The sequence below is a fragment of the Armigeres subalbatus genome, chromosome 2 (genome assembly GCF_024139115.2).
Source record: "Armigeres subalbatus isolate Guangzhou_Male chromosome 2, GZ_Asu_2, whole genome shotgun sequence".
In the NCBI taxonomy this organism is placed as follows: domain Eukaryota; kingdom Metazoa; phylum Arthropoda; class Insecta; order Diptera; family Culicidae; genus Armigeres; species Armigeres subalbatus.
Genome location: NC_085140.1, coordinates 177,500,952 through 177,522,302, shown reverse-complemented (window position 1 = coordinate 177,522,302; position 21,351 = coordinate 177,500,952). Strand labels below are relative to the sequence as shown.

General features: G+C 38.5%; 3 protein-coding genes across 3 annotated transcripts; 2 read left to right on the top strand and 1 right to left on the bottom strand.

The window, feature by feature from the left end:
- Positions 1-12,701: 12,701 nt before the first annotated feature.
- On the top strand, positions 12,702-13,539 carry LOC134211278 (histidine-rich glycoprotein-like). Its single transcript, XM_062687998.1, has 2 exons — positions 12,702-12,818; positions 12,888-13,539. Exons 1-2 carry the CDS (start codon positions 12,735-12,737, stop codon positions 13,374-13,376), a joined length of 573 nt encoding a protein of 190 aa, XP_062543982.1. The 5' UTR covers positions 12,702-12,734; the 3' UTR covers positions 13,377-13,539.
- Positions 13,540-18,278: 4,739 nt separating this feature from the next.
- LOC134211282 (cuticle protein 19-like) lies at positions 18,279-18,996 on the bottom strand. The gene is made up of 2 exons (XM_062688003.1): positions 18,841-18,996; positions 18,279-18,781 (listed from the first exon to the last, which is right to left on the bottom strand). The coding sequence occupies exons 1-2, from the start codon at positions 18,847-18,849 to the stop codon at positions 18,377-18,379; spliced, it is 414 nt and encodes a 137-aa protein (XP_062543987.1). The 5' UTR covers positions 18,850-18,996; the 3' UTR covers positions 18,279-18,376.
- Positions 18,997-20,417: 1,421 nt separating this feature from the next.
- LOC134211287 (cuticle protein 19-like) lies at positions 20,418-21,066 on the top strand. Its single transcript, XM_062688008.1, has 2 exons — positions 20,418-20,485; positions 20,590-21,066. Exons 1-2 carry the CDS (start codon positions 20,477-20,479, stop codon positions 20,941-20,943), a joined length of 363 nt encoding a protein of 120 aa, XP_062543992.1. The 5' UTR covers positions 20,418-20,476; the 3' UTR covers positions 20,944-21,066.
- The last annotated feature ends 285 nt before the right edge of the window (positions 21,067-21,351 follow it).

Sequence of the window (21,351 nt, the reverse complement as noted above, 5' to 3'; positions counted from 1 at the left end):
TGGTCTAATATGGTCTTCCTTAAACAGAGAATATGAGTTCCAAATTTGGTGGACATCGGTAAATGGGTTGAGAAGGTACACTGAGTTGATCGATGACTTAGTAATACCCCTCCCTCCACACCCTCCTCCTTTCCCAAAGAGCATCCCTAACCCGCCATCGTCGTCTCCTTAAGATAAAAAATGTGTGTTCCAAATTTGGTTGAAATCGGCCAAGGGGTTCAGAAGGTACACTGAGTTGATCTCTTACTTAGCAATACCCCTCCCCCCACACCCTCCCCCTTTTCTTAAGAGCATTCCCAACCCCCCATCGTCGTCTCCTCAAGATAAAGAGTGTGTGTTCCAAATTTGTTTGAATTCGTCCAAGGGGTTCAGAAGGTACCCTTTGTTGATTGATAACTTAGCAATACACCAACCCCCACCATCCCCCTTTCCCAAAGAGCATCCCTAACTCCCCCAGCATCGTATCCTTAAGATAAAAAATGCGTGTTCCAAATTTGGTTGAAATCGGCCAAGGGGTTCAGAAGGTACACAGAGTTGATTGATAACTTAGCAATATCCCTCCCCACCACACCCTCCCCCTTTTACAAAGAGAATCCCCAACCCCCCATCGTCGTCTCCTTAAGATAAAGAGTATGTGTACCAAATTTGGTTGAAATCGGCCAAGAGGTTAAGAAGGTACACTGAGTTGATCGATAACTTAGCAATACCCCTTCCCACCACACCCTCCCCATTTTCGAAGAGCATCTCTAACCCTCCTGTCGTCGTCTTCTTAAGATAAAGAATGTGTGTTCCAAATTTGGTTGAAATCGGCCAAGGGGTTCAGAAGGTACACTGAGTTGATCGATAACTTAGGAACACCCCTCCCCCCACACCCTCCCACTTTTTCAAAGAGCACCCCTAATCATCGTCTCCTTAAGATAAAGAATGTGTGTTCCAAATTTGGTTGAAATCGGCCAAGAGGTTAAGAAGGTACACTGAGTTGATCGATAACTTAGCAATACCCCTCCCCACCACACCCTCCCCCTTTTTCAAAGAGCATCCCTAACTCTCCTGTCGTCGTCTACTTAAGATAAAGAATGTGTGTTCAAAATTTGGTTGAAATCGGCCAAGGGGTTCAGAAGGTACACTGAGTTGATCGATAACTTAGGAATACCCCTCCCCCCATACCCTCCCACTTTTTCAAAGAGCATCCCTAACCCCCCTATCATCGTCTCCTTAAGACAAAGAATGTGTGTTCCAAATTTGGTTGAAATCGGCCAAGGGGTTCAGAAGGTACACTGAGTTGATCGATAACTTAGGAACACCCCTCCCCCCACACCCTCCCACTTTTTCAAAGAGCATCCCTAACCCCCCTATCATCGTCTCCTTAAGACAAAGAATGTGTGTTCCAAATTTGGTTGAAATCGGCCAATGCGTTCAGAAGTTATGCTGGAACATACATACAAACATTCAAACATTGAGTTTTATATATAGGGTCGGTGTACCAATTGTTGCCATACATAAGAACAACTGTTTTTTTTTTTAAATAAGTAAAAGGCATGTGGGTAAACTTTATATATCAAGCAAAAAGTTTTACTTCCTGCTCCTTAGAACAGCTATGAAAACCACAATAAAATTTGTTATTATCCTCAAAATTTATTAATCCATAATAGGAACGCATGCACCAGTTGTGGCACTATTGTTAATTTTGGTTCCTTATTTGGCAAATCCCATTGTTTTCTTATGGGATTTGTTTTCTATTGGGACCACTAGTGCCACAACTGGTGCAAAGGACGTTGAAAATTAAGCAAAATCAATTTTTACAATTATGTTTTGCTTGTTTTGGAGGAAATCAAAGGTGTTATCGTGTCATATGAATACGCATTATCGATATGAACTTGGTTTGCGGTGATTTGATTGGTCATTTGGCATATAAAGCACTAGTGCGATAACTGGTGCTATAGCCACAACTGGTACACCTAGCCTATATAGAAGATAGAAGATATGAAAGTATATACACCCGATTCTGTTTTTGCACGGACTTTTTTTATACGGCCGTGTAAAAAAATTCCCATACAAATTTTTTGGAAAAATGCTCCTTTGCATGATTCGTCGAGAAATCATGAAACTTTTTTTGCACGGATGTTCAAATTTTGAACTGAAAACTTTTTCACACGGAACGCATCCCCCGTGTAGAAAAAAGGATCGGTTGTACCCTAGATAAAAAAATCGGAAAATATTGAAGCGCTATGTTTATTCAGTCAAAAGGCTGGCGAAGTGAAAAAAGCTGATGAAAATAAAAAATCATTCCTTACTTTGATTTGTATGTTATGAAGTTAAATATGAGGTTTTATATAATTTCAAAGCTTAAAATCTTAGTTTTTCGATACTTTGGTTTGTTTTGCACGCGAAGAGAGATCAGTGCGTGTTGGCTCTTGTTTCGGACGGCCGAACGATCGCGCGATTTGCCGAAATTTTGTGTTTTGCATTGCGCGGCCGGTAGTAAAGTTAATTAGTTCAGTGCGTGTTGGCTCTTGTTTCGGACGGCCGTACGATCGCGCGATTTGCCGAAATTTTGAAATTTGCATTGCGCGGCCGGTAGTAAAGTTAATTAGTTCAGTGCGTGTTGGCTCTTGTTTCGGACGGCAGAACGATCGTGCGATTTGCTGAAATTTTGTGATTTGCATTCCGCGGCCGGTAGTAAAGTTAATTAGTTCAGTGCGTGTTGGCTCTTGTTTCGAGGCAGTGGATCGACCGGTCGTCAAAGTTTAGTTTTGCTTTGTGTGGGTGAGTAGATAAATCAGAAAGTGAAAGTTTGTTTCTTGTCCGGTCGTGTTTCTTCAGTAAGCGGATCGGCCGGTCGTCGAAGTTTAGTTTTGCTTTGTGCGGAAGGCAAAACGATCGGCCGGTCGTCGTAATTTTGTTCTGCTTTGCGCGGGTGAGTGAATAAATCAGAAAGTGAAAGTTTCAGACAGCGAGTGTTATTTCCCATCCCATAGATCGCATCACTTACCGAAGTGAATCTAGATAAATTATCCTTTGTAACTAAAACGATATCCTATCCCAAGACAATCGTGGAGATGCAGAGGTGTTCTCGGTCTCTAGTAGCAACGAGAGTCGGACTAACAATCCTTCCCTTCCTATATGACCGTAAGGACGTGGCCGGCGCCGTTATTGACTTTAGATATTTGAGCTCCCGAAACGTGTACATTGAGAATGGGTAGCTAGTCCCAAGCCCCATTTATTGTATTCTCTGTACAATTTCGCAAGTTCTAGTCAATCACGGAGTAGCAACTACGAATTGTGCGGTCATAATGCTCATGCTCATGCTCACTTTGGTTTGTTTTGCACGCGAAGAATCATATCAAAAAGCTGTAGTAGAAAAACTTTCATTAAAATAATTCTTTGCTATAAAATGGTACCTCAAACCTAATGTTCCCGAATGTCCTCTCATCTGTAAATGGGGGAATAATATAACCATAGTATCAATCTTTAGTGCGTGATGTGCTTACGCATTAGACCTCTTCATGTTTTCAAAAAGTATCAAAAATTCAACCGGTCAGCCCAGAATCACAATTCTCATACTAAAATAAGCCTCCTGTCAAATTTTCAGCTAATTCGAATAAAATTTTGAGGTGGCTCAAGTCGATTTAGTGTTTTTGGGCTATTTTAAATTTTGGAAAAATCTAACAAGAGATATAAACGCCGAAAACTATCGCAACAACCTCTATACGGAAGCTTTTGGTTTGCTCTACAAGTCTTGTGAACATTGCAATTCGCTCCGTTCACGTTTTGACCATGTTAAAGTAATTTTCGAGCTTTTAAATGCATAAAAACACTGTTTCCCCCTCAAAGTCGTTGTTCTACAAAATTCTTGAATTTATGACAAATCAATTGACATTTGAGTAATATAATTGCCAATGTGCGATTTACCGTTCAATTCTTAAAAATAAGAAGCTGAACATTTGCCATAAATATGCACGTTAGGATTTCTTCAAACAAGTTGTTCGAACAAAACATAATTATATTACTCAAATGTCCAGGCAAAAGAGGAGAAAAATAATATAATAAATAAGCAATGATTTGTCATAAATTCAAGAATTTTGTAGAACAACGACTTTTAGAGGAAACAGTGTTTTTATGCACTTAAAAGGTCGAAAATCACTTTAACATAGATAAAACGTAAACGGAACGAATCGCAATGTTCACAAGACTTGTAGAGCACACCAAAAGCTTGCGTATAGAGGTTGTTGCGATAGTTTTCGTCGTTTATATCTCTTGTTAGATTTTTCCAAAATTTAAAATAGCCCAAAAACACTAAATCGACTTGAGCCAACTCGAAATTTTATCCGAATTAGCTGAAAATTTGACAGGAGGCTTATTTTAGCAAAGGTATTGTGATTCTGGGCTGACCGGTTGAATTGTTGATACCTTTTGAAAACATGAAGAGGTCTAGCGCATATTTGCACTTCGACTAGAACGTTGCAAACAAAGTTCTCTTAAAAATTGTAGTTTTTATTTTCTATACCTCGTAATGATTAGAAAATTAACAACATTATTACTGCAAATATGTTTGTTTGCTGTTTTATGTATGCTGTATTGGAAAAAACAAAAAAATGCTCCTTTTTCATGGGTGACATTTTTTGAAGGGTTAACGATGGCCATTAAAGGGTTAAAAAGGGTTCTTCTTCCTTCACATAATATATGTGGCACAGAAACAGTTTTCATTGAAAAAATATTTTTGGCCGCCCATTTGTATGATAATTTCCCATAGTGCCTTGGTCGTGTATATTTTCTGTCAAAGATAAAATATCACCGGGATGCGCGCCTACTAGCTGTAAGGAGACCCCATATCCCTTCAACAGTAATCCTGGTCCTGTATTTGAGATAGGAGGAAGGGGCTTCCGAACTCCAATTGCAGGCAAGTACCTACTCATCTGCTTTGATTTATTCGATAATTCAACCTTCAACCGATCGCAGATTTCCTATGTCAACGTCAACTGAAACATGTCAATCATCTCCCACACAATCGTCGCCTGGTGCGCACCTGCTAGTCGTAAGGAGGCCTCAATTCCCCTCCACACAGTTGTTTCAACGTGCATTTCCTGCCTGCGGCCAGCAGTCATGTCTATCCTGTCTGGATGTGTTGCCAAAAGACTAAAATAAAAACTCTCTCTAAAAAATAGGAAATTGCCAATAAAGAAATCAGCAATAAATAAATATAAAATTTCCACAAATAATGCAAAATTTCCAAAAACAAATAATAATTTTCCACAAAACAAAAATAAATTAGCACTTTTAACCGATTCAATACGGATGGGTAATACAGAGGTTAGACAGAATGATCGGGACAGGCAAAATTTTATCAAAATTCAAGTGACCATAACTCCGTGAAATATCAACCGATTTCTTTGGTTCTGACAGCCAATCAAGTTTTTGGAAAACTGGTTCAAATCAATGTCCAGACCGCCGGATACCAGAGATAATCTGCATTATTTGAGTGCATTTTTTCTAACATTAACTATTCAGTTCCAAGTAGCAAGTAAGAAATAAGAAAAAATCGATCAAGCTTTTCTTTTTCCTATCCAAATGAAATTCTTCTGAAGTTCTTATGAATTTTCGAAGGAAGGTGTCCTAAGTTTACAAAGGAACTTCCTTGGAAATTCAAAAAAAAAATCCATGGAAGATGAAAAGAATTTATTTTGGAAACACTAAACTAATTGTCTCTAACAATTTTGGAAAATCCTAAAAATATCAAGTGAAAATAAAAAAATCTCGTGAAAACTCGGGATACGATTATATTTTAAATTACAAGTTTCCTCCCAAATTCAAAAATAACTTGTCAACAGTGTTTTACTCCCTTCAACCATTCTCAGTGTACTTGAAAGACTTTTCTTCGCTGAATTCAGTCATGTATTCAGATTTTTTGTAACACGTCCAGTTTTTGAGAAAAACGGGTTTATAATCACAAAACTACGTATTCTTATGGGAATTTGATTTCTCTGTTCTGTAAAGCTGGTTTTTGGTTTATAACTTTGAGAAAGAGGTTTGAATCATATAGAAAAAAATCGTACAAGATTTAAGTAAGTTATTGAATCTTATTTGACATGTTCATTTGTTGTGAAAAACGAAATTTATTTCACAAAAGTACGTCTTTTCAAAGAAATTTGGTTTCTCTCCTCTGCAAAGCTGAATTTCGGCTCCTTACTTTTAGAATAAAGTTTGAATTTGGTGAAATGGGCCTTGTGGGATGCATTTGGGTTGTTGGATTTCATTTGACACGTTCATTTGTTGATAAAAACGGAATTAAATTCACAAAAGTACGTATTTTCATAGAAATTTGTTTTCTCTCCTCTGCAAAGCTGAATTTCGGCTCCTCACTTTTAGAATAAAGTTTGAATTTTGTAGAATGGCCCTTGTGGAATGCATTTGGGTTGTTGGATTTCATTTGGCTCGTTCGTTTATTGTGAAAAACGGAATTGAATTCACAAAAGTACGTCTTTTCATAGAAATTTGGTTTCTCTCCTCTGCAAAGCTGAATTTCGGCTCCTCACTTTTAGAATAAAGTTTGAATTTTGTAGAATGGGCCTTGTGTAATGCATGTGGGTTGTTGGATTTTATTTGGCACTTACATTTGTTGTGAAAAACGAAATTTCATTCACTAAAGTACGTATTTTCATAGAAATTTGTTTTCTCTCCTCTGCAAAGCTGAATGTCCGCTCCTCACTTTTAGAATAAAGTTTGAATTTTGTAGAATGGGCCTTTTAGAATGCATATTGGCTGTTGGATTTTATTTGGCACATACATTTGTTGTGAAAAACGGAATTTAATTCACAAAAGCACGTATTTTCAAAGAAATTTGTTTTTTCTCCTCTGCAAAGCTGAATTATAATTAAAAATACTTTTTCGAGGAAATTCAAACTCAAGTAAACTCTTTTGAAAATTCCGAAGATTTTATTGTAGAAAATTGAACGAATTATCCGCGCAATATAAGAATACTCAAAAGATAATTAGCGAAAAATTCATATTATTTTCCTTACCAAATGTAGAAGATTTGACCGCCGTCGCCAACGAAGATTTTCGGACCAGCGACGCGTATTTCTAGAACAACTGTGATTTAAATATTTACTTAGTAACACTGCGCCAGCCGTTATTTCATGGGGTACCTACTACTTGATGCAAGAACGCTGTCTACGAGAACAATAGCATGCGTGTTACAAGAGGTGGAACCGGTTACACGGATTTCACGGAATCGGGCATATCTTAGGTGTTTGTTGTCCGATCTGTGACGTCAACATATCAATCAACTCAGGAAAAGCTCTAGTTTCTGTAAAAAATATAAAAAGGGTCAACATTTAACCCAAGTAAAAAATATAAACGCTTAAAAATAGCATTTTGAAATGCCATCGAATAATCCGGACTATCTCCGGTATCCAGCGGTCAGACCTTGGATTTGAACTGGTTTTCCAAAATTTGATTTATTTTCGTGTCGAACGCTGTCAAAACTAAGCATAAGCGGTATTTCGAAAAATTTCGTTTCAGGTCGTTCGAAACGAAATTCCGCGGAATTTCGCGGAATTTGAGCATGGCGAAGTCTGATTTCTTTATTTCGTTTCGTTTCGTAAAATTACAAAAAATTCGCTAGAAAAAAACTAGCTTCTCGCGAAACTTAACGGAATTCCGCGAAAATTTTCGAAACAAATTTAAACTTAAACCATACTTTATGTTATCAAAAATTTTGGCTGCGCCGCTGAACTTTTCTTTCTTTTCGTATTTCTTTTGTTCATCGGACTATGTTGTCTACATGAAATTCGAAACGTTCGGACAGGTGCGTATAAACTGATCCTCGACAGCAACTCAGGGGCATTGTATTCAGATGATAAAAGCTTAACAATAAAAACACACTGAGCCACATTCCTCCGTTTGGCTAGAGTATCCAACCCGACAGCGATCAGCGTAAGTAAGCAAGTTCAACGGGTCATTCCATGGAAGGTGACGCAAAGCATATCTGACGAATCTTCTTTGGACAGCTTCTAACCGCTCACTCCATACAGCCTGGTAGAGATTCCAAACAGCAGATACAAACTCTAATATTGAGCGTACCAGAGAGCAGTACAGTGCTTTGAAACACAACGGTTCTAAATCATAAAACTATTTTCAAAACTTTATGTTATACAAATTTTTCTATTAACGCTTACTTCTTTTTCTTCAATGGTTCTACATTGCAACTGCAACTTGACCTGATTTTCAACTTAGTATTCTGTTAACACTTCCTCAGTTAATAATTGAAAACTTTTCTATGTCCGCCATTGCATGAGTATGTATCTTGTGTGGCAAGACAATGGATATGCCCAGGGTGTCGAGAAAGTTTCCAACCCGAAAACATCCTTGACCAGACCGAGAATCGAACTCACCATCTCCGGATTGGCAATCCTACGACTTTGCTCGCATGGCTATTTGAGATGCTTACTACATAACCCGTTCTGAGTCGAGAAGTACGTTTTTAGTTTTTTTTTCTATAAAACGTCTTCAGTATTTCGTTAGAAATATCTAACAGAAAACGAAAAATATCTTTAACTATTCTATCCTATTTGTATAATGTAACCAGATATGAATCAAATCAGTAAAACTTTCTCAAAGATGCAAGTCGTGTCGTGGATTACAAGGGCCCCTTTGAAGTCTTTTTTCAGCGCCCCTTTTTAATAATTCTACACCTCCACTTACGCCTCAAACCAGGTTTAAGGACATGGGTAAGCACCGCTTAAGAGTTAAGAAGGCCCTAAGGGATAAATTGACTGTAAGCACATGACTGGCATCATTAAATATTGGTCAAACTCCGAAGCAAGTGAATTCCTTTTTTATTATCTAGAGTAGATTAAACCCAGTTCTTTTTTTACATGTAAACCGTGCACGGATGTGTTTTACTCGATTACGACCTTTTCCGTAAATGAAACTATGAGTTAACCCTATAAAAAATTCACAAAAAATCAAAGAAATTAAAAAATAAAATCTATGCATTCATTTTCTAATTTCGAGTTGGCTCAATGCCATACAACCACGCTGATAAGTCAATATGAAGCATAATCACATAATTCTCAAGTGAAATAAGATTTTTAACGACAAATCACACCATTTCTATATTTTTATATACTTACTAATATAAAACTGAACAGATTGATCAGAATCGGGAGCACACGTTCGATGTTTTGCTTTGAAAGCGGCACAAATGCTGGGGTATTTCCTTAATGGCAATGGTATGTAAACGGGAACGAGGCGATTTATCACAGACTATACTTCTTCTCTTATTATAACTCTATTGTTCAGTTATTTGACTTTGAAAAGTGAAATTGAAATTCCGAACATAATGTAAAACCAATTCAATAAAAATTCCGCGGAAAAAAATTTAACTTACTTTCGTTTCGAAAAATTTCGAATTCAATTGACCCTGATTTCGTATCGTTTCGAGGTCTCGAAAATAAATCTATATTTCGTTTCGAATCAACATAGACATTTTAAATTTCGTTTCGTTTCGTTTCGTTAGGAAAAAGTGTTTATCGCATACCCTTAGTCAGAACCAAATAAATCGTTTTATATATCACGGAGTTTTTTTTATTCATATATTTATTTGGTAGGCACTCTGTGTTCTTAACCACTACTGTGCCGGGATCTACTGTTGTATTTTGCTATATACAGAATCCACACAGAATCTTTTTTAGGATATCCATAATATTGTTGTCGTTGCCAGCTCATCTCATCGTAAGTGTATTGTAAGTGCCCATATGTGAATTCAATGATCTTTGCTTTGTTTGATTGCCATTTATCGAGGTACGTTGGAGTAATGCCTCCGAGAAGAACAGATTTGTCAGTCGTCTTCACCCAAGTAACAATTTCCATGCTTGTTGGATTTATTTAATTCTTATAATGGATTTATGACAGCAATCACCATGGCTAGTTGCTCAGTTTTATTGGCATTCTTATTACTATCAATAAACCTTTCATAAATCTGCTGAAAAAGCCTCAAACGTCAAATTCCAATTGATTTTATAAGCTGCACTACGGTTGTGATGAAGAGCGCTATAAGTCATATTCTCAAAGCTCGATCAAAGCCAAAATGTTTGGTCGTAATGTAGTCAAATGAATAACTGCAATAAGAATATTTGCATTGCAAAGAGTTTATATGAACTCAAGAATAGATTGGAGTACCGTTGATGTTCTGGTAACACTGCGATTTGATAAAAATAGTTTAATTATGTCTCAAGTATCATTGCCAACTTCATATTAGGATTGAGGCCCCGTAAAACGCTTTGTTATTTATGTAGATCATCGAGAGAATTTTTTTCCATAAACAAATCAAAATGTTCCACGGAAAAAATACAAAATTTCCATAAATAGTTCTTACCCCATTCCCGGCCTAACATGCGTACGACAGCATTATTTAATTGATATTTATGAAAGGAAGCAACTTTTCCTGAATTGTGTGGGCCATGTAATACTGCTATTAGGTTCACTTCTGATTAAAAAATAGCTATTCTCGCTAAACATCGTTTGAAAAAGCATTTATTTGATTTAAATTCACGAGGTGTAGCACGTATTTCAGTCAGAGCGATTGCTTTTCCGGCATACGTATTGGACAGTTTTCCTATTAACGATGAAGGATGATTTTTATAATAAAAAAAGGCTCCTGGCCTTTAGGCAGCACGATGCGGTTCTTGGGGCGAGGTGATTTTTTGTGCGGTTTGAGGATAGGTGGTTTGATAAAGAAAATCTGTGTTATTTGCCAGTGTCATCTATGTTAAAAATAAGTGTTTTCCAAAATAATGTTCCACAAATTTCCAAACCTGACAGTTATTGTAAGACTAAACATTAGACAAGGAACAAACATAATATTTTTCCCCTGATGAAGACACCAACCCCGTGTCGAAACGTTGGACAAATATAAATCTTGTTTCAATCCTTAAAGACTGCGTAGCCGTTTTGAGTTAAAATAACAATAAACAGTCGATCATTCGAAAGTACATTTTTACTTTCTATGATTGAATCAATTAGGAGTAAAATAAATGGTTAAATAATATTATTTATTGTGCGAGATAGAATTTTTAAAAATTATCAATGAGAAAACTACGGCTTCCTAACAGTATAACTTTAAATCATTAGTTTTCTATGCAGTGAGCCGGGAATCGGGTCCATAGGCCCAAGTAGTGATTTAACCTTAATCAATACATATTTGCAATATACAATAACAAAAGCTTCCACATTTTTTTTTTCACATAAATTAAAAACATTCCACGAAGAAATTAATAAAGAGCAAATAAAAAATATGAAAATTTTTATAAAGAAATATAAAAAAGCAATGAAACTGAGAATTTCTCAAAAGATGTCCCCTTCTTTAAAAGCGTTTAAAATTCATGGAAAATTTTGTAAATTTTATTGTTTTTTTTTGTATTTTTTAATGAATTTTTTTTATTTTTTGTTGCTTGTTTTGTGGAAAAAAATCAGTTTTTTATGGAAAATAATATTTATTTTGTGGAAAATTTAGTAATTGTATATTGCTAATATTGATTTATTTATGGAAATTTTTTATTTTTTTCGTGAAACATTTTGGTTTCTTTATGGAAAAATATTCATAATTGCAGTTTTTGCTTTGCTAATTCATTTTTGTTTTGTGGAAAATTCTCAATTGTTTATGTAAATTTTGCATTATTCTTGGAAATTTTATATTTATTTATTGCTCATATCCTGATTTCTTTATTGGAAATTTCCTAATTTTTTATAGAAATTTTTTAACTCGTTATGGAAATTTTATTTTGCTGCCTCCCTCCACCATGGAAGACAACCGTGATTAATGTCTTGGTCCCGTTTTTTCGTCCAACTTTTACCTTTCATCCAATTTTAATGTTTTTTAGGTGTGTCACACTTAACTCATTTCATAGTATTCGGTAAATTTAAAATTTTTAAATTTTTAATCTTATCTGCAGACCTGTTCGGTAATTGTTTTAAAGGTTTTTTGTAATTTTTTGCATTGTTCAATCACATCACCGAAAATCTGTAAAATTATTTTCCGAACAGTTCTGCTGTTGAGATTTCGGTAAAATTTTATCAAATTCGGTGATTTATTTTAAGTGTTTTAGTTTGCTTTGTTAATTCGTCTGTACTTGCGGAGTGTCCCTAGGTTGGACCTGGAAGTTGCTGCTTTTAGCCCCCTTATCATATGCTCCCTTAGCACTGGCGATACCATGATAAGTGAAGATCTGAATTTATTTAAAAATTTATAGAAACAAAGAAAAAATGTATGTTTTTTATATCTGCTCTTTTCAATTGCTAATCCATTTAGTATACAATATCAACGCTCCAAATTATAATAGGAAATCCAATACGATATACAATTTATTTTTTACTTGCAGACGGATGGTGATTCGCTATTTTGATTCTTCAAAGAATTTGAAACGGCATCATCTGCTTTTTACACTTGGTGATCATGATCTTCATATGTTTCAATGGCAGCCCGTCTCATCGGTAGGTTCAATAATCTGTAGGCCGTGTCATTCTTGCGTGCAATGATTCGCTTTGACTCAGCCCAACGTCATCACGAAGGTTAATCGTGAAATTGACTCGATTTAAGGCTTGGATGGGTGTTTTTATGATTTGGCGTTTCTGCTGCAGCATTTTTGATTGGTTTACCAAATTGTCTACCAAGCTAGGATTTATTGGATGTAACTAATTGGTTTTAGGGTTGGCTAACAATGCCCTGTATATAAATGTTGGAACGCCACCGAGAAAGATATTATTCCGTCGCTAGTCGTCAAGTTTGTAGCATACGAAACATAGAAAACATGTTGAAGGTAGGATTTGGTGTGATGTAATTTAATTGGTGCCATAAGACATTTAGGTTCTCTGTACTTAATTGACAGGTATCGTGCATTTTGGTTTTTGTGGCAATCACAGCCACCTCCGGATATCACCATCAACCGGAGCATGAATTCCATGTAGAAGCCGAACACGATGCCCCCCACTATCACCAGGAAGAGTACGGACACGAAGATCACCATCACCATGCTTATCCCAAGTACAAGTTCGAGTACGGGGTCAAGGATGCCCACACCGGGGACCATAAAACCCACTGGGAACACCGTGATGGAGATGTCGTGAAGGGACAATACTCGCTGCACGATTCGGACGGAACGGAACGCGTGGTAGATTACACTGCTGATCCTCACCATGGATTCAATGCCGTTGTAAAAAAGTTGGGACATGGACATCACGCTGAGCCACATCACGCTCCATTGGTTCTGGAGAATCATTATCATCAGCACCAAGAGGATCACCACGAACATTATCCTTCCTCAGCGGAATATCACGGTCACGGGCATAGCTACAGCCATTTGACCAAACACGAATAAGAGAGTTTAATGAATGTGAATGTGATACAACCCAGACATAAGTGCTTTCGAAGATGAGTTCTAAACATAATTTCTGATGTGATGTAGTTTACCAATCTGTGATGTGTGTTATGATCGATGTTGATGAAAGAATGTTAATGGAGGCTTTGAAATAATTTTAAAAGTATGCCGTTTTTTTTAATTTAAAATATCCCAAAAAGCCATTTATTGCCAATTATAGGAAAAAAACAACCATTTTCAAGCAACTGCACATATGCACTGCATATATATTCATGTTACTCATATTTGATAGGGGACATATGAGTTGATATAAACAAATCGATTCAAATTGTGCAGCCATGAAATGTTCATGAAAACACCAATAATTAAGAAAATTATGAGGCTAATTTAGTGAAATGTCTTTACCTTTCATAAGACGAGTTTCCATCACGTTGTATTCTAAACAGATACTTATTTCGGCCTCAACTGTAATGCCGTCTTCAGTGTCTCGTACAAGTCGAGTCAAGTCTGATGACAGGCGCCAAAAATTGTTGATTCAACTCCAGTCACTTTTAATGGAGCATGGCAAATGCTGGGTAATGCGTAGGGGAGACTGGATAGACTTGGTCCACCTTTTTCATTTCCGATGTATCACAGCTAAAAATAAATACATCTACGCGGTTTTTGCAAAGACTCTCTGAGAAATATATAATTCAACTTTACTAATGTGACAGCATGTAAATTGTTGTTGTTATTGATACAAAATCGATTTTTAGTGCTGTTTTAAATCGAATTTCAAAATATTCGGGGGGAATTGATCCCTTTGGTTTAATCCAAGAACTTGGTTTGATAAAAGTAGAAAGGTGCTCTCTGATTTTTCAAATATTTTTTCTTAAAAATATGTAGATTTTTCGTCGTGTACGTATTCATTAATGATTTTTGTTATAGAATTCCACAGTGAATGATATCTTTGATTTTGGTGAGACTATGATATCTACACAATGAATACGTTTTCGAACAAAATTGTCAAGTTATTATAAAAATAGACACCTGAGAACAAATTATTATTTTTCAGGGTTTTTCGCCATTTTTTGTATGGGCGATTAATGAGGGATCAAGTATTCCTATATTGAGTTATTAACTTAAAATTTAAATATCCTAAAGCTGTGAAGAAATGTTGACATTTTCATCAGTAGAGAGCGAACGTTTAGAGGTAATCATGTTATCTACCAGAGCTGCGGGAACACATACACGAGCTATGAACAGCTTTCATAGTGATGGGCGATATGCAAAGGCGCGTGATCGGGTGGTGGCCGATCAATGAGAGAATGTGCAGGTTAAGGATCAAAGGCCGGTTCTTCAACTTCAGTATAATCAACGTCCATAGCCCACACGCAGCTGGAACGTGAGTACGACTGATGCCCAAGTCACGACGTCAAAGTCATCATAGGATATTTGAACGCTCAGGTTAGCCAAGAGGAGGAGTTTAGACCGACTATTGGGAAGTTCAGCGCTCACCGGCTGTCGAACGAAAACGGCCTACGACTAATTGATTCCGCTGCCTTCAAGAATATGGTCATCCGCAGCATATATTTCCAACACAGGCTTCCGTATCGGAACACCTGGAGATCACCACTTCAGACAGAATCACAAATCGACCACGTTCTGATTGATGGACGGCATATTATCGTCGTCAGGATATACATAAATATCGTGGCGCTAACATCGAAGCTGATCACTATCTGACGATGGTTAAACCAAGATTTTTTTTATGTACAGGTTATCCGACTTCGTCAGTAGATGGGAATAACCAGCGCGGGGGAGATACATACATTTTCAGTGCAAGACGTAAACAAACGAGCATAAATTCCATACAAAAATCCAAGTTGGGGATATTGACAAGTCGGATAACCTGTACATAAAAAAACTTGGGTTAAACTGCTCCCAAAACTATCCGTCATCAACAATGTTCGGTACCGACGGCTACGGCGGTACGACCCTTTAGCAACTGAAGCAATCTGATGTTGCCACTGCATACGCGCAGCATCTCGAGGGAGCGTTGCCGGAAGAGGGTGAGCTCGATGGGGCCCCTCTGGAGGAATACAGTTAAAGCAGCCATTAACGAGGATGCGGAGAACAACGTCAGGTATGTGGGACGAAGTCGACGGAATGATTGGTTCGATGAAGAGTGCAGACAGATTGTGGAGGAGAAGGACGCAGCGTGGGCGGTCGGACAGCAATATAGCGTTATAGATGGAAGCGGAGACAGCAGACCCTCCTTTTTCAGGAGAAGAGACGTCACCTTGAAGAAGCGGAGTTTGAAGAGATGGAACAGCTGTGCCATTCTCAAGTAACACGCAAGTTCTATCAGAAGCTTAACGCATCCCGCAAAGGCTTTGTGACGCGAGCCGAAATATGCAGGGATAAGGATGAGAGCATCTTGACGGACTAACGTGTGGTGGTAGAAAGGTGGAAGCAGCACTATGATGAACATTCAAATGGCGCTGAGAGTACAGGCAGTGAAATTCACGGCAGCGGAAGAGATGACTACGTCAGTTCAGCGGACGATGGAAGCCAACCAGCCTCCACTTTGAGGGAAGTTAAGGATGCCATCCAACAGCTAAAGACCAATAAAGCAGCTGGTAAGGATGGTGTCGGAGCTGAGCTCATCAAGATGGGCCGGAAAAGCTGGCCACTTATTGCCTGCAGAAATTGATCGGCAGAATCTGGGAAACTGAACAGCTACCGGAGTGTGAAAACTGCCCCATCTACAACATCTACTGGAGTGTGAAAACTTTCGAGCGAAAGCAAAATTTGAGCTAAATCGGACATGATTTAGGGTTGTTCGCATCGTCTCTGATACCGTACGGGCTATTTGTTGTTTGTTACTTCCTCTAGAACGCTGAATTTAACGTGTTGAAGACGTTTAAAAATTATACAATCTTTGTTAAAGTCAAGTCCATTGAATGTTTTATTAAAAAGTGTCATCATTAATTGATTGTTTCACGTTTGTGCCCGTTAAGGTCATTCCTGACAGAATCCAAGTTTCAAAGTGCTTGCGATTTCGGGGGCATACCACTCGATATGGAGGCGGTGGACAACTGTCATTTTTGTTGATTCAGATTTGCTGCGTCGCAGCATGCGTGAAAAAATAAAAATGACAGTTCTGCGTTGCTTCCGTATCGAGTGGTGTGGCCCCGAAAACGCGAGCACTTTGAAACTTGGATTCTGTCATGAGTGACCTTAATTTCACAAAATAACCGTTTCTGAGCCCTGCTTAGCCGTGAGGTAAGATGCGCTGCTACAAAGCAAGACCATGCTGAGGGTGGCTGGGTTCGATTCCCAGTGCCGGTCTAGGATTTCGGATTGGAAATTGTCTCGACTTCCCTCGGCATAAAAGTATCATCGTGTTAGCCTCATGATATACGAATGCAGAAATGGTAACTTGGCTTAGAAACCTCGCAGTTAATAACTGTGGTAGAGCTTAATGAACACTAAGCTGCGAGGCGGCTATGTCCCAGGGGATGTAATGCCAATGAAGAAGAAGATCCGTTTCTGAATAGCTGTCGCGTCGACCATTATTGCTTTATAAAATCATGACAATGCATTGTGAGAAATGCTCTCCCGCTATCACCGAGACTGATTTCCATACGGTGTTTGAAGAGTTATGTGCTATTAATGTGTTATAATGTGTCATTAATATGTTGTTAATGAGTTGATGAAATCAGTTATTTATGAGTGATATTATTTCCTAGTTATAAGATGTTCAATAAGACCATGTTTGAGCAGTTGGATCTAATAAAATACAAATACAAATACTAATACAAATTCTTAATGCCGCCTACAAAGTGATATCCCAGATCATTTTCCGACGTCTGTCACCATTAGTGAATGAGTTTGTGGGAAGTTATCAAGCCGGCTTCGTTGACGGCCGCTTTACTGTACGTCAAATCTTTCAAAAATGCCGTGAATACCAGGTCCCAAGTTCGTGTAGAGAAAATTATGGACGAGAACAGCTTTCTTGGGAAGCTTACCAGACTGATCAAAGCAACGGTGGATGGTGTGCAAAACTGTGTGAAGATTTCGGGCGAACACTCCAGTTCATTCAAATCGCGTTGGAGACTAAGACAAGGTGATGGACATTCGTGTCTGCTGTTCAACATTGCGCTAGAAGGTGTCATACGAAGAGACGGGTTTAACAGCTGGGGTACGGTTTTCAACAGATCCAGTCAATGTATTTGTTTCGCGGATGACATGGACATTTGCAAAGGTGGCAGAACTGTACACCAGTCCGAAACGTAAAGCAACAAGTGTTGGACTGGTGGTGAATGCGTCAAAGACAAAGTAAAGCTTGTGAGCGGAACCGAGCGCGACAGGGCCCGCCTGGGAAGCAGTGTTACGATAGACGGGGATACCTTCGAGGTGGTCGAGCAATTTGACTACCTCGGCTCCTTGCTAACGGCTGACAACAATGTTAGTCGTGAAATACGAAGGCGCATCATCTGTGGAAGTCGGGCCTACTACGGGCTCCAGAAGAAACTGCGGTCAAAAAAGATTCACCACCGCACCAATCGTGTGATGTACAAGACGCTGATAAGAGACCAGTGGTTCTCTACGGACATGAAACATGGACAATGCTCGAGGAGGACTTGCAAGGACCATCTTTGGCGGTGTGCAAGAAGACGGTGTGTGGCGGCGAAGAATGACCGCGAACCCAATATCCAGAAAGTAGCTAAATCCGGAAGGGTACGATGGGCAGGGCATGTTGTAAGAATGCCGGACAGTAACCCTGCAAAGTAACCCAGGGAATGAAACGAGTTAATTTTAACCATAAATTGGCAACAGTGCAGAAAAGGGGCCGAGATAAAGGGATTATCGAGTTAAAGAAATCAAAAATGTATCGAACATTTAGAGCCAACTGTATACTCCTTATTGTGAGAAAATTGTTTTATTTCATCCCTTGTTTCATCCAATCGTATTCCAAGAACTTCAACAGGCCTATTATGTACCAAAAGTCAAACTTAGTAATGATATTGGTTCAAGTTACTATAACTATGCCCGGAATGACCATATCCGTGGTTGTGACCACCATGATGTCCGTAAACTTGAGGATGGTGGGCGTGGCCAATTCGCTTGACGTGAGCCGTCAGCCCATTGTGCTTGTCGGAATGGTATTCAACCACACGCTTGGTACCATCTGCCTCATCCAGAGTATAGCCACCCTTGACTACATCTCCATCACGCTGCTCCCATTGACTCTTGTGATCTCCGGTGTGGTAATCCTTTACTCCATATTCGTATTTGTACTTTGGATACGAGTGGTAATCCTTATGTTCTCCTGCATAGCTACCCTCGCCACCCCAATTACCTCCCCAGTACTGAGCAGATGTAGCAGCCGCTAGGCAGCAAATAGTGAAAACAGTAGCCTAGAAATTAAAATACCAATAATTAATAGTGTTTAAAAATATGCAATTGATCAACTTACTTTGAACATCTTGTTAAATCAACGGTTTTTACACGACTGATATCGGCATTGTAACATGCTTTGGTTTATATACCTCCGCTCGATTAGTTGGTCAATAACTTAGAACAGAAGCTCACAGTCATCAGAACTCAGAACAGAGCTCAGTCAATCAACGGATTTGCATTCGATTTCACCGCAAAACGCTTTATCCGCCCACGCGACTAAATATTTTCACTTGTCGCTGAAAACAAATAACCACACCGGCAGGCAGTGGGAAATGAACCATGCTGCTGCGTACAACCGCATTGGTGAAGGCAACTCAGCTGCGCCAAAACCATAAATTTACAGCCGCACTTCAAGGTCACTTGATCGGTTTCAAGACCAACACCAATTGTCTGCAAACATCTGTTAGGCATGGCATTGGAATTTCATAGGTTTTTGGGGTTCATATGGTTATGCATATGACGCTTAGGGTGTCTGGTAAGTTTAATTAATGTGGGGAAATTCCCATTGTTAATCCTGATACGAAATTGAGCAGTCACTCCTATAAAATATATTTGATAAATAAATTAAGCTATTCAATTTTGCATTCAGTTTTCTTTACATCCAATTTAACAAATAATTAATTACCCATAATCTAGATATCAATTACAATCTAATCTTCATCTTCTTCTCTGTCATAACATCCTCCACTGATGGAATATTAGCGCTTTGCAGCTTAATGTTATTACTGCGTGACTTCTAAATCAAGTTACCATTTTTGCAATGGTAATGAATCCGTAACCTACCGTAACTGGAGTAATCAACTCCCTTGAGGACCCTTGATTATGTGTATTTTGAGAGAGAAGGAGTTTGCTTCTGCAAACGTGGAGTGCCAGCCTAACAGCACCTGTTCGCCTTGTCTCCAGCACCAGCACGAGTCTCTGAGGATTACTAAACACTTTGGCCTAGCGGAAGTTTGTGAGTTTGAATTCAGATCCTGTAAGCCTTTTTTCCGGATTTCCAATAATAAACAGCATTGTCACAAATCGACCATCTTAGAAACCACATGCATTTTCCAGTATTTTTTTTAAAGAGCACGGGCTAACCAGCATAACGAGTTTAAAGGTAAAAGAATGATAGATAATTTACAATAGTTAATAAGTCACATTGGAGCTGTAGTTATAAATCAAACGGTTCAATAGTAGTTTGGTTCAATTAAGTAGATGGGATTGCGCATCTTGATTGACATATATGCAACCATGCGAAAAAGCTGTCGAATCGAGATGTGCCTGGTTTAGATTTTATCGAGTTCATCGAATTGTATTTGCGGTCTCAATTTTGTCTCATTTGTATGCCACCAAAGTTCTTCTTAACTTCTAGATCTTATCTAACCATATTTTAAAGTGCTACTTGGTTTGATAAAATCTAGCTTCTACTTTCAGTGTTACATGTACTTATTTTTGCACTATATAGTGAGTCGCGTGAGCCCATCGGTTTCTAATTCAATTATTGGACGAATTTTAATGTACCGAGTGGCTTCGTATGTCACGCAAGGTAGTTTTTAGTTTGACCCACAGACTTATAAAAGCCATCGTTCTGTGCGACGGTGCCATCATTCAACCGTGTGTTTTCGCTTGACCAACCGCACCTTCCTCCTTTTCAGCCAAAAAGCAACATGTTCAAGGTAAGTATACAGTCAATCGGGGCTGAGTCGCGTGGTGTAAGAATGTCTCGGTTCTGTTTTCATTGCACAATTAAATAATATTCTTTTCCAATCTAACGACCCAGTTGGCAGTTGTTGCAATGCTACTGGTGGTAACAGTAACCGCTGAGTGGCACGGAGAAGGTACTGTTGGCGAGGGCCTCGGGAGTTATGGTGGTGGGCAGCAGGAGGATCACAAGGATCACTACGCCTATCCCAAGTACAAGTACGAGTACGGCGTCAAGGATCATCACACCGGAGATCACAAAAGCCAGTGGGAGGTCCGCGATGGTGATGTTGTCAAGGGCGGTTACACTCTGCATGAAGCTGACGGCACTGAGCGTGTGGTTGAATATTCATCCGATAAGCACAACGGCTTTCAGGCTGTCGTGAAAAAAGTTGGTCACGCCCAACACCCGCAGGCCCACGGACACCACTGAGAATGGTGAAAGCAAGAGACTGTCTAGACTGTGATATAATTGTTGTTTAACTTGTGATTACAAATCTGCGCTTTTTGTTGTTTTTTGATATTTATTGGTTTTAAATAAATGAAGTATAAATTTGTTTTAGAAAGATTTGTTAAATGCAATGCTTCCAGAAATTTAATATTACAACATGAATTCACCTATCAGTGTTGATGATATTCACTGATTTATTAGAAAAACAAAGGGTGTAGAAGATAGAGCCGTGTGCCGCCTGGCGTCACCATTTTTGACCGGTGAGTATTTTTATGTGCACATTACCTTTCCCTTCTATGGTAGAATTCAAGACCTGAACTCACGGATATTTTGGATGAACTGGAATGCTCCAAAATAAATATATCTACAGTTTTTTGTAATATTTTCCCT

What these genes read in the sequence shown, in the direction of transcription:
- LOC134211278 (XM_062687998.1), top strand. Translation starts at nt 12,735, where the DNA reads ATGTTGGAACGCCACCGAGAAAGATATTATTCCGTCGCTAGTCGTCAA. An exon ending in ACATAGAAAACATGTTGAAG is followed by an intron (nt 12,819 to 12,887) that starts GTAGGATTTGGT and finishes CTTAATTGACAG; the next exon opens with GTATCGTGCATTTTGGTTTT.